At 36.3% G+C, this 17,659-nt stretch overlaps 1 protein-coding gene across 3 annotated transcripts in view; it reads right to left on the reverse strand.

Annotated features, from left to right (window-relative positions):
- LOC102087742 (uncharacterized) overlaps positions 1–17,659 on the reverse strand; it is a 61,562-nt gene that overhangs the window by 28,117 nt on the left and 15,786 nt on the right. For 2 of the 3 annotated variants that reach the window (XR_010472295.1, XM_065061484.1), the window contains exons 9-13: positions 15,860–16,056; positions 13,527–13,591; positions 10,597–10,703; positions 7,239–7,350; positions 720–822 (exon numbers count right to left, since the gene is read on the reverse strand). Coding sequence is in view for 2 of the 3 variants with exons in the window: in XM_065061484.1 (XP_064917556.1) it covers positions 720–822; positions 7,239–7,350; positions 10,597–10,703; positions 13,527–13,591; positions 15,860–16,056 (584 nt within the window). In the remaining variant the exon portion in view is untranslated. The remainder of the gene's footprint in view (positions 1–719; positions 823–7,238; positions 7,351–10,596; positions 10,704–13,526; positions 13,592–15,859; positions 16,057–17,659) is intronic. The other variant, XM_065061485.1, reaches the window with a different exon arrangement.

Genomic DNA, 17,659 nt, shown 5'->3' on the forward strand with positions numbered 1-17,659 from the left:
CAGATAAATTTGAGGTTAGACTTAATAGTGCAGGATAATTTAAGCTGAGTAGTTAATATACACTGTGAATAAAGAGTTAGACACAGGTTGTTAGCATTCCCACTGCAATTTCATATTAAAGTTTTGAATTATGTCTGAAAGTTATAATTACCTACACAAGCAGCTACACATTAAACAGAAGTACAGTAGTATCTATAAAAACCCTTTGCAGAAACATCAGATAACTAAGTGCGAAGAGAACCTTCAAAACCCCCAAACTGTACAGCTCTTCATAAACTGTAATGTTATAGGCAGACACTCTCACAAATGTTTGACAGATGAATAAGATTCGTAATGTTTATTGCCAGTGAGGTCTAATAGCATTACTGCGTTTTAATAGCACAGTAAAACAGAATATGACACTGTTGCACATCACTAGAACCATGGGTAGGAAAACAAAGACGAATGAAAACAGGCAGGAATGGGCAGTAGCAGCAACAGCAGGATAAAGAATTTCAAAGGAACAAAAAGGTGGACTTCCAGAACTCTCGTTTTATTATTTTGCTAATGTCTGTAGTTCCCGTTTCTACAATAAATATAAATACCTTTAAAAAAATTACAGTTTCACTACACACAGTGCAATGAAACTGAACACAACTAAGTCTCTGGGTGTTAAGTCATGCCTGGGGAAAAAAAAAAAAGTAACTTTAAAATTCTTAGAAGATGATGTGAATATTTACCCATGCCAGTTCCAGCTGATGCAATCTCTCTGGAGAAGATTTCTACAGCTTCTTTTTGCTTATGGTGTACAGCAAGCCAAATAACAGCTTCCCGAGGACCCTGCTTCAAAGAAGGAGGAATTAGATGAGCTTAGATGCAGACCATCAGTTAAATTTGCCAAAGTGAAAAATAACTGTAGTTCGTCATTCAAGTTAAATCTAATGGAAATGTTTTAGTGCTGACTGCTACAAACTACAATTTCCATTTAGCGAGTTTTCATCCAGCATCACTATAACTTTCTGTTAATGTTTCAAATTTTTTTTTTTACTTTGCTATCATGAAATCAACTATTGGATATTTCAGACTGCTAGGACACTATGCTTCTTCTCCAGCATACTCAATGAATTAAGTACTGTACTTAACAGTACTTCATAAGAATTAACTTCATAAGAAAATAAACACTTGGCTTCATTCTCAGTGGAACTGGCAAACAAACTTTCCTCTTATTTTAAGTGCACTGAGAATATCTGGGGTGTACTTCTCTGATCATCAAGAAGTAAGCAGATCTGCTCACAGAAAATAATTCAAACCTAATCCTTGGGAGTTAAATGGGAGAGTGGAACATGTAAAAGCCACCACATTTCCAGAGAAGAGAGCAGAAACGCCTCTAAAGGTGCGTCCAGGAAGGAACGGATGCTGCTCTTGGCTTACTTAAATCAAATTTAAAAAAAAAAAAAAAAAAAGGAGTTTTACTATAGGATACTAGGGGATTTCTTCCAGTGTTAATGTCCTTTTTTATGTGAACAGGAAAGGATATATTTCATAACAGCATGAAAACATACCAAAGCTTGCGGTGGTGGTTTACTTGGTTGATTGGTTTTGTGTGTGTGCGTGCGTGTGTGCATGCGTGTGTGTTAGTTTGTTATTATTTTGTTGGGGGTTTTGTTTGGCTGGTTTGGGGGTTTTTTGGGTGGTTTTTGTTTGCTTTGGGTTTGGGTTTTGTTGGTTTTGTTGTTGTTCTTTTTATTTGTTTGTTTGGTTTTTGTCACTCTACAGCGCTCAGAAGACTTCGCAACTGTCTAAATGCCCCATCTAAAGAATTCTTGTAGATTTGGTAGCTTTACTAAAAATGTAGGAAAGGAAAATTGAATATATATCTACTTAGGACAGTGAATAGGGCATTGTCCTGGAAAAAAGGAACAATTGGATTTTGGAAGATCCAAGTCCTTCTGAATCTATGCCAGACAACTGCTTTACTAGGAAGTGAATTTACATGACTAAATAACCCATTTTTAGTTTATTCCAACTTTTTTCCTTACATATTATTATTTCTGAAGCATTTAATAGCTTCCCAATTGTTCATAAAATTATGAAGAATACTTAAAAATGTTTTTCCTCCTATTCCAGAACACTTTAACAGATTTTAGCAAAAAGCCTATTTCTTTACAAACACAGAAACCACTGGTATTTCTGAAAGCATCAGAGATTAAATACTCTGCAGATGGGAAGGATACAGATGCTGCTAGAATTCAACATCCCCAACTTCTAAATGCAGGAGCTGAAGTACGGAGCAGAGGGGACATGTTGTTGTCCTCAAATGAATACAGCCATGATGACTCCTTTAAGTCCTCCCTCCTAAAGGAGCTAAGGAATAGCATCATCCTACACAGCACCAAATGTTTCATGACTTAACAAGACAGGGGAATGTTTCTTCATGCAAACATGATCTTTCCTCTAATAGGTAGGAACAGGAGAGCTGTTATATGCAGACAGTTGTTACATGAAAAAAGTCATGACCAAACAAAATCATGTCTCATCCTTCTTGCTGTATATTTTGATGTTCATTTACCACCCAAAGTTGAATGGGTGTCCTTGATTTCAAGAACTAGAAGTCATGTAAAAAACAATTCTAAAATTACCTGAAGCAATTACCAACCTACACAGCTGGCAGTGAAAAATACTTGACTACTATACCTAACAAAATATAAATTTACTCTTAATAATTCTAGTAAATGTAACAATAGCATAACAAAACACACTGACATCCCCTCCTCACCCCCCCCAACTGTAAGACTTGACTAAACATTTAAAACTTTAAAAAAATATTCCCTCCCCCTCCCCCCCCAATAACCTGAAGGAAGTTCATCACAGAATTCCAGAATGTTGGGGATTGGAAGGGACCTCAAAAGATCATCTAGTCCAATCCCCCTGATGGAGCAGGAACACCCAGATGAGGTTACACAGGAAGGTGTCCAGGCGGGTTGGAATGTCTGCACAGAAGGAGACTCTACAACCCCCCTGGGCAGCCTGATCCAGTGTTCTGTTACCCTTACTGAGAAGAATTTTCTTCTCAAATTTAAGTGGAACCTCTTGTGTTCCAGTCCGAACCCATTACCCCTTGTCCTGTCATTGGTTGTCACTGAGAAGAGCCTGGCTCCATCCTCCTGCCACTCACCCTTTACATATCTATAAACATTAATGAGGTCACCCCTCAGTCTCCTCTTCTCCAAGCTCCAGAGCCCCAGCTCCCTCAGCCTTTCCTCACACGGGAGATGCTCCACTCCCTTCAGCATCTTTGTTGCCCTGCACTGGACTCTCTCCAGCAGTTCCCTGTCCTGCTGGAACTGAGGGGCCACAACTGGACACAATATTCCAGGTGTGGTCTCACCAGGGCAGAGTAGAGGGGAAGGAGAACCTCTCTGACCTACTGACCACTCACCTTCTAATACACCCCAGAATGCCATTTGTCTTCCTGGCCACAAGGGCCCAGTGCTGGCTCATGGTCATCCTGCTGTCCACCAGGACCCCCAGGTCCCTTTCCCCTACACTGCTCTCCAACAGGTAATTCCCCAACTTATACTGGAACCAGGGCTTGTTCCTGCCCAGATGCAGGGCTCTAAAGACTCTGAGAACAAATTGGTCCTGGCTGCTCCCAGGGGACACATTTCAATGTTCTCTGTTGTGTTTCAAAACCCTTTAGCAATGATGAAGAGTGTAAGAGAGATTAATGAAAACTAAATAATAATTGCAACAATTTCCGAGAGTTTTACGGAGCAGTTTCTTTTCTGTTTGTGTGGTTTTTGGGGCATCTCTGTGAGGAGTGGACATCTGCATTTAAATCACCTTTTTCTGCTCCGAAGTAAACATGCTGAATTTGAACTCCTAAATTGTCCATCTTCTAACACATCTCCTAACTCTTGTGCTACTTATTTGAATCGCTCGCATTTCTATAAAGCTGCATTCTTAAAAAACATTACATAAACCGCAAATTGAATATTAGCTTCTGAAATACTGATGTCTTGTATATTAGTATCATTTTCCTCTGTGTATACAGTACATTTTTCCCCAAAGCAATACTAGTGAACATGTCAACATTTGAAAATCTCAAGTCAATTTCAGGAATTTAAGTAACTTCAAAAATGCAGGAACATGGCTGTATTTCCTCGTGGCAGCTGCTGAGATGGTGTTTATGATAAAGTTGTAATACACTGCACTAAGCATCCTGGATACTATAAGTGTATCCCAAAGAGACCAGTATGTTAACAGACTACTAAATCCTCTATTCCAACTCAAAACCCCAACACGAACAAGCTCGCTTGTGCCAGCTTTTAGCAAGGGAGGAAAACATCTTGACTTTACAGTTGGTGATCAGCTAAAACTCAATGATACAGAACTTTCTTAGTTTAGTATGCTTAAACCTAAGTCCTAAATATTCAGGAAGTTGAAAGATGCAAACTTGACTCACATTTTTATTAGTTTATCTCAATACCCATGTAGGCAAACCCTAAAACAAAATTTTAGCAGGGCCAAGGTAGGAGAGGCTATATTACTCCATCAGATCAGGTACCACTGAAACGACAGAAATTTCCTCCTATGAATATAGAAACAGATATCCTGATCCAAATAATATAAATAAGAAACCAATCAATTTTCTAATTAAAAATAAGTTTCACTAGATTGTTATAGAAATTGTTGCTATACAAAAAATATGCAGCCATGATTAACAGGAAAAACCCTTGCAGAAAACATACTTATGCACTGACACCTCTTTCCTGGTTCTAAACTGTACCGCGTCTTCAAGTTCTAGGTTTACGTCCATGCCCATAAATGCAAGATACAATGGTATATGAAAATAAGCTGAATCCTGTTCTGAGTGGGTGAATCCAGTGTTAAAAGGGGTATATAGACTATTTGAAAGTAGTTCATCTCACAGTATCATAATTAAAACAAAAATAACAAAGTTCTACTTCATCAAATCTTAATCTGTTATAAATTGGTTAACAAAGGGTTAGCAGAAAACTAAGAGACAGCACATACAGTTTTTACATGGCAAACTCTAATCTGATGTACTATTGATACCTTCCACATGAAACACATCCAGTTATTTCTAAGCCATAAGCTCATTGATGCTGTGATACTGTCATAACCTCTTCTTCCCCCCTCAACAGAAAAACACACAACAGGAGATATTAAAAACTGAACACCACTAAGGCTACTCAGTGCTTATTCAGGTCTCTTTCTTGCTTGTGCTGGGCTGCTGCTGACAAAGCAAGCTACCAGAGGGGCAAGCAACCACCATATAAACAGGCAAGGAAGACTGAAAAAGGAAAGGAGGCAAGTATTTATCGATTTCTCAAGGATACCTTGTATTGTCAGAACAGTCAATAGTCCACACAGTAGCTCAGACTGGGTTAAGCAGTAACCTCACCACTGTTACAGCAAACGCTTTCACACAGTCTGACAGACCTGTGTGAGAACTAGTCCAGACACACCAAACATCTACACTGAGCTCCAAATATTGTTCAACTTGTCTTGGTACTCATATACGTATTTTTAAATTCAGATGGTAGGATCTACAAGACAGGAACTGTTTTCCTTACCTGTTAATATACTGTGTAACATAACATGGCTCTGGTTTTGAACACTTACTTGCAACCCAAATAGCCATGTCTATTATAATTTTATATAGAACAACACAGCATGAAAGAGCATTTAAGAGACTACATTATTCCCACCTGAAGCCTCAATGGGCAGATGTTTTCCTTAGTATTTTATGACTTTGTATTTTAAAAGCAAAAGCAAACTGCACTCCCCACTCTTTTTTCTCAAGCTACTATGGCTGTTATCCAGGTGAAAACTCCTCAGTTAGTGTCTTCAGAACCGCTGGAGGAACCAGGTGAAGGGGAAAGGCAACAGAGCAATTTCCTGTATTTCAGCCTCAGCTCTCACATCCTATTTCAGGCATGAATGGGAAGCACATACAATGGAGATAACACTTTATTTACTTTTAATATAAAAACTAGGAGTTGAGGCTGGAAATATGGAAAATACTACAAACACTCAATTTCATTTAGAAAATTTTATGTACCATAAGCAAGGTAAACCAAACAATAAGGAAGGATAAACTGTTCTTTTTCAAACCATTATTCACTCTATACAATAAGAAATAAAGCTTTCTATTTGACAATTCAATTAAAGAATGTATTACAATGCATAATCATTAGGAGCTGGTATGAACAGAACACAGACAAGCTCAACATCTGTTCCTATGTTTGCAGAATCAAAATTTTGAATCTCAATAACACAATTAACGTTGCAGGGTTCATGGTCCTAAACCAAAAAAGACCAAATTATAAATCTGGTTCCTCAGGAAGCAATTCTTCTTGCTGTGCAGAAAGAAACTGAAGCTCAAGAACTAAAATGAACAACTGTAGATATAACTTGCCCAATTTCTAAGAACACTTAACTTCTATACCAATAAGTTAGCTGTCTTTCTCCACATCACATTCTTGTTTCTTATACATACTAATCGTGGGCATTTTTAAGTGTTGACACTCCTAAGATACAAATCCGAGCTGAGTTTTGCCATGTGTACCTTAAGAGTTTTGCAAGACTGTCACTGACAAAAGAATAACTAGATGCTACTGTTTTGGAACAAACTAAACTGTCTAAATATTTAAAGTGCATGTAAGTGAGGACAAGATTTACAGTCCTTTTCCTTTAAAAAAAGACTTTCATATTCTAGATTAGGAAAACAGACCATGGTTATCACAGCTGCAGTGGCTATGGTCATCATTCATATTCTTACATACGAATATATTAAGTCACAAAATACAATACAAGATTGTTTGACAAACAGCACTCAGGCAGTTTTAACATTGCACAGGCAACAATAATTCCGCTGTCTCATGACTCTGCAGTCTTTATAATGGGGTCTTTTAGAGTTACATCTAATGCAATTTAAGTCTACACCGTAAGAACTTTTCTAAGAACATATTTATTTAGACGAGCAACATTAGAACACACTACAACAACATTTTTTTAAGATTTCATATCAGTGCTTCTGGAAGACCCAACACTGCAAAGACCTTGTCAGTGTTTATTTTGTACAGTAAGTAGTGACACTGAATTCTTTGGAAGATGATAGGGTGAAATTCCCAAGATGATAGCGACTTCCTTTAAAGTTTTGGAAAAGATAACAATATGGAGAGATTAAAAGAGGTCAGTAAAAGTTTAAGAACACTCCACTGAATACTTACACCATCTATACTCCTTCTAGCATGAGGTCCATATGTATCTTCAGACCCTAAAACCTGTATGTTAACTGCACTGTAATCTTCATACCCAAGCTGACTGAAAATAAGACGAGTCCTGCAACAAATGATTTTTTTTTTAATTAGTAAACTGCCTCAAAATGGTTATCTGAAATAGCCCTGTGTGGTCCACACATGTTAGCTCTTTCATGTAAACTGGACTATGAATGCTTTACACTAAACAAATAAATCTGAATACTACAAATCAAGCAATTACTGACAAGGAAGTTATGCTTCTGAATTTAGCCTAGGTTTCAAACTGAGCCTTTTTTTTACTCCAGTTATTTGAAAGATGACAGGAAAAGACAAATAAATGAATTTTAGCTCTTACTTTAATCTTTAATACAAAGACAGCTTGAAATGTAATTACAGTATATGCAGTCTTCCTGGTTTTCATACTCGTAATTCAGTTCTTAATTCTGTGTCTGCTATAAGGCATTGTGCACTACCAATAAGCACATGAAACTACCTCTATTACATCACAGGAACCAATGAAGAAAAATCAAAGTGAAGAAGGAACTTTTACTCAAACCTGAAAGGTATTTATTTTGAATTAGTGAACATACGACTCAAATGCCAAAAAATACTAGATAAAGTTTTAAAGACAACATTTCTTCATTACTCGTGCCTTTCCAGTCTGGCACTGAAATCCCTCAAACTCTTTCTTTAAGGGTATTTCCACCAAAAGCATATTGTGTCAAGAGTGTTGAGTTTGTCCAATCATGATTAATAATAGGGATGAACATTAACTACTTCTCAGACACCATAAAAACACATACTGTTTTAAGAGATCCAGGAATTGATACTTTTTTTTTTTGACAGATATTGAATTGGGATTAAACAGACTATCTGAAACAACTCTTAGAAAATAGTCCAACTCTCTAGCACTAAAACTGAAAATGACCACTATAGTTTTTAAAAAAATAATCATATGAAATCCAAAATTTAAAAAAAAATCCACAATAAAAAAAGTTAGAAAAACTTTAAAATAATCCAATTGTTAACAATAGTCCAACTTATTAATATGTTGCAGATTGGAAAAGTTAAATTCTGAAGCACCTAAGCTGGTTTCCCAATAATCTTCATCTGGCAGCCTTCTAGCTGTATAAAAGATTTTCAGCTGAAACACAGGAACTATGCTAGGATGAGAAGAATATTTTGCATCGATGCAACATTTTGAAGACAGTGGTAATACATCATAATTGTAAATATTAGCACGTTACCTGAAAAATGAGGCTGTGTACACAACTTAAATACAAAATATAGTTTTCTCATTGTAAAGAGATGAAGGTGGTCCACATACCACAAATGAGGCCATCTTTATTTCGATGACCACAGAAAGATACGTGAGAGATAAAATAAGTTACTACAGACACAGTACCTTCTATCTACAAACATTACAGTTAGATAGACTAGAGTTCAAAATACATTCTGTGGGTAATTTTTAGCCCTTTCACGCAAAAACAAAAACAAAAGGACATCAAACACTATTCCCAAGACTTCTTCCCACATGTATTGCCAAACCTCACCTGCTTTCAAAAATGACTAAACAAATGAAGGAGAAGCATGCAATACAGAAGTGAAAGAAATCATATTACAAGCTGCCAAAGCTGCTTAATGTCTTAGGCTGCCAACTAATTCGACCTGTACAACTGAAGCACCTTAAATTTGTGCACCTTATTCTGTACTCGTTGCCATTAGACTACTGGGCACTATTTAATCTGGAACAGACTAGAAGCTGGCAACCTGAAAGATCATGTCCTTACAATTGCAACAAGAATTGCAACAAGAATTGGTGGGAAGATTCAAGTCAGAGCTTCCTAAAGAGCTGTGGTTGCTGGTAGAGCACTCTCTGACAGTGACCAGAATACCTTAGCTCTTATTCTATAGCTGGGTTGACATACACGAAGCTTTTAAACACGCAGAATGAACAATTCCACATACTAAGCTGTTAAAGAATGGGTTTGAGATGGAAAATATATTGATGGGCCATACTGTATGTTGTGATTTTTAATGCAGAGAACTAGCCACAGCTGCTCCAGGTGTGCTTCACGGGCTAGAGCACACTTATCAAGCCAGCTAACCAGCTTCTGGCTGCCTCCCATCAGCCGTCCTCTGAGGATTACTGAGGACAGCACAGCAGGCTGAACTAATTTTCTAGCCATTACAGAGGCAGCAGCACCACAAGCTGTTTCAATCAGACATAAGATACATGTAGTCCAGTCTGAAATAATGTCCAAGAGCAAACATGAGCAGGAAAATATACTATTCTATTTTTTTGCAAAATAATCACCTAGCTTCCAAAAAGATAGCTGTCTGGGAACTTCTGAGTCTTTGTATTTAACAGCTCTTGAAGGATTTTGTTCTTCATTGATTTTCTCAGTAGCTCTTGGACACACACACTTTTAGCGTTTGCACCACCCTGAAGAACGGGATTCCATAGCTAAATTACACATTCTGTATCAGCCCACTCTCATCTGCTCTGCCTCTTGAGGGAAGTCACACAGCTCCTCCTTCACCGCTGTGCTGTACATGGGCACAGGAGCAATAAGTCACTAAGTCCACAGCAAACCTTGCATTTCTGACAGGTGTCCATCCCAGTGTTCTTGCTGCATGGGTCTGTAACAGGATGGAGGATGGGAGGAAGCTATATCTAACATGTGGCACAAAGAGAGAGATATCATAACTAGAAAGACTGGGGCTATTGGAAGAAACTCTCAGACTTCTGTGAAGATACAGAATTATATTTAAGAGGAATTTCGCCTCACCCAAATATACTGGCATGGCAATACGGCTAAAGGTTTTTCAGTCTGAGAATTGTAAAATTGTTCTAGCAAACAAAATCAGTCACATTTTATAAGGTGCTAAGATAATTTTGTTTAAAATACAAACTTGGTAAACTGCCTACATTTCATAGCATCAAGATTTTTGACAGAACAGAAGTTATTTGAAAAAAATCAGTGAAAAGTAGTTTCACATGGTTTTCCCTCTGACACCTAATAAGTTTGAATCTGAATCACAGCATTTCCCTCATCAATTTGTGTTTCTCTCCACTATACAGCCATCTATTTTCAACAACATTTGAGGCCTTTCTTGCTCTGTCAAATGTACCTGAAATGTAGTTGTATGTTGAAAACAGGTCCTAAACAGACTACTTAAGTCTTGAAATGTCCTCCCAGTTGGAATACGGTAATCTTCAAGAGTTCTTACAAGGTTAAAGTGGTTGCTATCGTATGTCAGAGTTCTATTTTCATCATCTCTGAAAACAAAAAGCCAAAACCGCTTCTAAGACTCAAATACTAACCTTTGCAGAATACTTTCCGCAGTGCGTTTTCCTTTCTGTACTGCCTTTGGACCTCCCACTGGACAGACAGCAGTAGCTCTGAAGCCATCAAGATAAGTGGCATTTACCTAACAATAAAGGGATTATGAAATTACATGGGATTCAGTACTGATATGCTATAAATGCTCTCTGACAATCATTATCCATATATTAAGCAGAAGCAGAACAGCAAGAAACCACCATCATTACCAAAATTTACTATTTTATTTAAAATTCAAAATTCTACTGGAGGAATATTCAAATCTGCAAAACTGTGCAACTCTCAATCGCTTCTTATTGTCATCCTTAAATTCTCCTGTAGTTCTTGATTTTGGTACATCGGACACATTCAGATGCCACATAACCTATCACAGCAAAATAGATCAGATATAACTTTCCTACAAGTATTAAAGTAAATGTGGAAATGTGTCACATACACTCATACACAAAAGAACATGCTATAGGTTGCAACATTTGATAAGGATTTTGCTAGACTTCCAGTGCTGCAGCTACTTAATGGTTCTCTAATACAGTAAAAGTAATGACAATTATCCATGGTTATCAGTGGCAGAAAAGCTCTAGTAGATGTATCTAAACTACACCTGATGGGCACTTTCAACATTTATTACCTAAGAGAAAAACAAAAATAAATTGAAGAACCTGGTAAGACACTCAGTATAACTCTCTACAACCGTCAGTGTTTTTTGTACAGTAAATGTTTCAAACATTTTACCCAGTCTGCTTCAAAGTGTCACCAAAAGTGGTGTTTCAGCAGTTTTGAGAAGCTCTTTCATGGATAATGTATTTCTCATTATTTCCCCTGAAATTTGCCTTACATCTCACTTTCTCTGATTGCTGTTTTACTGACTACACTTCAATTTTAATGCAGCAATTATTTTCCTCTACACTTACCGTAGAGTTACTGAAAGATGTAATGCACACTTAAGACGTTTCTAGCTTGTTACAATGCCCATTCACTCACTTCTTATCCAAGTTAAGCATACTATGTTCATTTCCTAAAAATCACTTCTAAAACAGGTATGAAAAGCATATGACCATTTATTGCTAGTGGGCAACTGAACAATTTTTAAAAATTTCACAGGAAGTCTAACTCACATTTCAGATTTTTACACTGATTACTATACAAAACATCAGATGTATTTTTTTAAAAAATGTCCTAAATGCATGCATTCCAAATGTCCTATTTAAGACATAACAATAAATAAATAAGAAATAAATTGAAACTTATTTTTATTGTACTGCTATGTAAAAGACAAACTCTCATTCTGTTTTGTTAATTCTATTTCATGGTTCATCAACTGAAAATCTTAAATCTTAGTTATTTTAGATTTACAGACATATGGAAAGAGAAAAAACTGCAAGAGGACAAGGCTACTGAACAGAACAGTTGCAGAAAGTACGTAATTTTTAGGATTTACTTCCCAATTGACTTCTCTGTCAGTTATACAATGACACCGTAAATCTGATTTTTAAAACTAAACTTAGATATGTGCTTGTAATTTATGTTTTAAGACACTTGTTGATGTTCCAAACACAACAAAAATGTCTTTTCAGATTAAAAAGATGGAGTTATTCCCAGATGCAGACAATGCAGACACAGATCACTTAGAAAAAATGAAATTTGCTGTTCCAGCATTATGTAAAACGAACTCTTGAACTAATAATTAAAATTATGCAGAAAAGCAAAAGCTGATAAGACAATATGATACTGAAATTGCAGGCTACCTATCAAAAAATAAAAATAAAAAAAAAAAAATCAAAGCTTCACTATATTAGATGAAAGTTCAGAAAACATGTTCAGATTACACTCCCACAATACTTTTAAAATATCAAATCCCTTTTTCATAAAGCTGATATGAACGAAATTTCTAGAAAGCTGACAGAAGTGAAAAAACTTAGTAAGTGCATGAGAAAAGTGACCTGTGGTTTAGTACTCAATTCTAAAAATGCTTTGTGAGCATGCTTCAATAACAGAGCCTTCAGAGAACTCTTCTATTCTGACGTTACAACTAACCAAAACCAAGACTGCTTTGATGATCTTATTATTTCTTTGAAATACCGTGTCTTAAAAACTGGAAGTCTATGTTACATAAAACTTGTTTTAAAAATGTCAGAAATATTTTTAAATGCACTAAAAAGTTTCAAGGAAAAATTATGCTCAGGCATACACTATTCTATTTAAACAGAAATATTAGCACAATTCCTTGCTTAGGTTAACTCACTTTTGATACGGTTGTGCTAAGCAGTTAATTTCTGATCTTGACCTTGCTTCTGTAACGATCAGTCTTGCCACTAATTTAAAAAAGAAAAGGATCCAGCACTACTGGTACTTCACCAGAACTGTATTACCTTCGCACCCACTTGGGGAATGGAGGACACTGGAAGAACATAGTAACAAACATAAAACTTCACTATTTAACTAGAAGTGTGGGTTTCTTTCAACAGAATATTTCAGGAGACTATCTGTCTCATTCTTAGAGGCTCTCTTGACAGGTGAAGTTACTCATTAGCTCTCTTTTGAAAATTAGTTGGCAGATAAATTTCACAAAGAAATTTAACAAAATTAACATGTCAGTATAAAAATCAACAAGTATAAAGGTGTTAGTGAGATACGATGTCTTGAAAATTATTATTACTACTATTACTATAAAAGAACCATCCTAGCTTTCTCTGGAGGTTTGTGGATAAGCCTGTTACACAAATTAACGTGTTCTCATGTATCAAATAAGGTTTGTCTTTTTTTCCCCATCTTTCTTTTACTCTTGGTATAGTGAGGATGAGGATTTTACAGTGGTAACAGAAAATTACAGAAACAGAAAATTAGTATTTTCTCCAAAATATAAAGTTTTGTAAATCAAAAATACCTTACACTCCACAGAAAGAGATAATACCTTATAAAACATTGATGGAGGTGATCCTTTTGCTCCGTGAACTTTCACTGCCCCACCATCAAAACCTATAGTGGTTAAAAATCAATACTTAAGCTTCTTCAATATAACTTCAAAGACATTCTTTTGTGATATATATTAACCAAATGCACTTAATTTAAAAGCAAGTCATTGATAGCTGGACTGTCACATAAAGGAGAACCTTTCACGAAACAGTCCTCCTTGCCTCAGCAACATACACAGCAAATTGGTGACCAAATTTATGACTTCAATGAGCCTTTTAATAGAATGCTTGAAATGTTTATTCATATACTTAAAAACCACTTAACACAGAAAGAAGCCTTAGGACTCAAGACTCAATAGTTATTTTCAACTTACTAGCAAGCTATTGCACACACACAGAGCACACAATTTACTGCAGCGGGCTGGAGTGGGATGCAGGCTTTCACTTGCCAAAGAAACACAACCAGAAAGGTGAGAACTTATTTGTCGATCACTTAGCAAGCAAAGGGTTAACTTAATTTTAGCCTTCTTGTCAATAAGGGAAACAGAACAGTCTAAATGGATGTTCCAGGGCAACTACCATGTTGTGTTAGGAATACTAATGCCAAAAAGAAACTGGAGAAAACTGCTGCCATGCCATGAGGGTCAAGCTTAAACTGGAGAAAAATCAAGAGATGCAACTCCCTGAAAACTGGTAGTGCAGGGTCAGCACCTCATGTCAGACAAGCAAGACTACACAATAGCTCACATGTACCTAACCTGCACTTGCAAATATTTAGGAAGCATTTCAAAGCTTTACACAAATACTGTAAAGAGATCAAATCAGAACGTATCCGAAAAAGTGAACGTGACTAGCAGAAACTTCACACATCACTCAAATATCATCACTCCCTTTCCGCAAGATTGAGAAAAGGTTAATTTAACTCGCTCAATACAGAACAATATCCCTACAGTCAGGGTGAAGATCTAGAAGTGTTTCATGTTCCAGGTGAAGGAGTAATAGAAAGAAAAAGCCCTGCAAAACAAAATGCATAGCATCCATTGACAAAAAGAAACAGAAGCACCTCTCCGTTCACACACTGCCAGTAATCCAGCAGGACAATAAAATCAGCAATGTAAACAGCAAAAACAGATAGCTTGCCTGTTTTTACTGGTGTACGTGTCAAAGCACTTCAAACCAAAAATATTTAAGAAATCTGCCCATTTTCCATCTGTTATATTTCTAAAAGGGCTAACTGAAAGTTCATGTGAAAGTTCATTTTAAGTTCAAACATGTCATATCAGGTCATTTGCAAGCTAAAAGTTCATAGGAAGGTTAGGGCTTCCTTTTTTTTTTTTTAAAAAAGACAACCAAAACTACTAGTGGCTAAGAGCAGCAAGCTGGCCTTATCAGTTTGCTATTTGGTTATGCTGCATGAGCAGAAGGTTCACTGTACAATTTTACAGTACTTTTATTACTGAAGCAACATATTTTTGATGCTACAGTGTTTTGAGTTTTAACACAGTAAGTTTTTATTTTGAGCTTTCCATTGTTCTAAGTTTTATAAAGACATAGCATACTGTCACAGATAAGTTCCATTAGAATGAAAAAGGATATCTAACACAGCTGCAGTGAAAAACAAACTTCAAATGACTGCAGCTAAACAATTATTTCAAGTGGCCTTATCCAACCTACAAATCTTCAAATCTGTTAAACCTGGGATTTTTTTGTTTTGCTTTTAAATCTAAATCCAGAATACACGTTACATTCATCTTTAGTCTACTGGCTGAGAGTTTTGAGGATAGCAAATGGACTTTTTCAGAGATTCTCCAGTGGAAATCCTGAACCTAAGCATGCTTCTACCACTTAGGATGATCAACCCAAATGTTTAAGAAAAACACCATTAGCAAGCAGTGCTTTGAAAGACACAGATTTCCATTGTTACTAACATTTTAGATGCTATATGAGAAAGCATGTAAACAACTTGGATATTTTTGAGCAAAGAAACTGAGCTGCAGTTTAAAAAAATACTGAAATCATAGTGGAGCTGTCTCAATGTTACTCACATAGAATTTAGTTTAAAGACTTGGTAGATGCAAGGTGTGCATTAGAAAGAAAAAGGAGTAGTGATCGAAGATTTAAATTAGTCAGTCACCATCATAAATAAGAGTATGATTAAAATTTCTAAAGGATTTTCTAATAGTCCTTGAAAAAAATGTTTACTATAGTATCACACAAAAAAAGAAGTGATTTAACCAGATATATGCAAAGAAAACATGGAAATTAAAGTAACTGCATACGTTGAATAACTCAATTGATTAACACAGATCTCTTAATAGGTAAGAGGACTAACCTGGAATTTCAGTGATGGAAACTTCAGAAAAGTCACATGTGACATCTGGTAAAAGATAACGCTGAGGATTGCCCAATTCATACACCAACTGTTCAGCTACAGTGCCAAAAGAGATTAGTCCCCCTGTGTCTGGTGGCTTGGAAAGAATAAAGTCTCCTTCAGAGGAACATTCTACAATGGGAAAGCCTATGTTGTGCCTAGAAGATAAAAGACATTGAAAAAACCCTATAAATACAAAGGGAAGGTGAAAAGAAAAGTGAGCGACAACATAGCAGAATTTTATGTTTATGACTAATTAAATAAAACAGATCAAGAGTTACAATATATCTGGTTGTTTTTGCAGAAAGATACACAAGGAAAAGCACTGAACAAACTGTTCAGCCAATAAGAGGATGCATTTTATTGCCTGGCAAAGGAACACAGATGTAACAACAAATACCAACAGTAAACAGAAGTGGGGAAGGCAATGGAAAAGGACAGTAAGAGAAATGGTTAAAGTAAAAAAGAAGCTCAAAGCATTAGATGACTATGATTAAAGAGGCGAATTCAGAAGAAAACCCATGACTGTTAATTTTAGCCTAGTTTGGCTACCGCAGCACACACAGCATGAGCAAAGACATGTAAATGTATCCTGCACTCTGGATTTGTAAGAAGGCTCTCAAAGCAGGAAAAACAGACTGTGCTGAAAGCCTCAGAGATGAAGAGCAGTAGGAAACAGAAGTAATCACACCTATTAAGGGCAATTTCACATATTAATAGTAAATTATACACAGAAAAGTTACAATCAGAAAGAGATATGAAAGTCAAGATCTTCAGCACAGAACAATGATAAAAGAGAATGAACAAAATTATGAGGCACAGCAAAAAGAAAAGCAGTAAAACAAAACTGCAGACATGTTCTAAAAAGGTCCTAATAATAAAAGGTGGTGAACATCACCATTCGCATTAAAGTCAATGACCTTCAGGTCATTTGTATACTTAAAAATCAGTCCATCCCTGAAATTAATTATTTTTAGGTGCCAGTGGGAACAACGTGCTGACCATACAACCAAATTGGTTATCAGCAAAGGTTAGATGAACATAGTTTGTATAACATAAATCCACAAATTTTTGAAGGAAGTAAGCAAAGAAACCAGTGAACTCTTAAATGACATTTGTAAAAGTTCATGGGAGTTTGAACAGATTCCTTATCATTGGGAAGCTTCAAACATAACCCCATTATTTAAAAAAAAAGGATTAAGAGACAAGCTGTGTTACCAGAGATCAGCAACTTTAATACTGATAGTGTACAAAACTTGGAAAGTATGGTAGCTGGAGGACACCTAGAAAAGCCCATGACAAATCAGTAAAGATTACACTTCATTGGACTGGTCTTTGAAACTATTTAAACCACAAAACAGATAACAGAAAACCAGAAAAACCAAACAAACCCACCTTGGTGAATAGAGAATTTAGTGGAACTAACAATTTTTTATACAAGTTATTCTAGATTTCTTTTGAAGGGAAGAGAAGAGGGAAAAAGTGGTGGCAAGAAGTATGTAACTAACATTCAACATTTTGAAGTGTGACATAGGAAAAAAAAAAAAAAGGTGACACCCAAAAAACCCCTCAGTTCCTGGTCTTGAACATTACTGTAGGGTAAGAGACTAACATATGTAATCATCCCAAAGAGACAGATACAGGAAGCATAACGATCTGCCCAGTGTTACCCAGCAGTATTTGTGACTGAACAAGGCTAGAATTAATGAACTTTTACCCTTTTGCAGCCACGCGTGAGTGCTTTGACTCCACCATCTACCT

Source organism: Columba livia, chromosome 4 (assembly GCF_036013475.1).
Source record: "Columba livia isolate bColLiv1 breed racing homer chromosome 4, bColLiv1.pat.W.v2, whole genome shotgun sequence".
NCBI lineage: Eukaryota > Metazoa > Chordata > Aves > Columbiformes > Columbidae > Columba > Columba livia.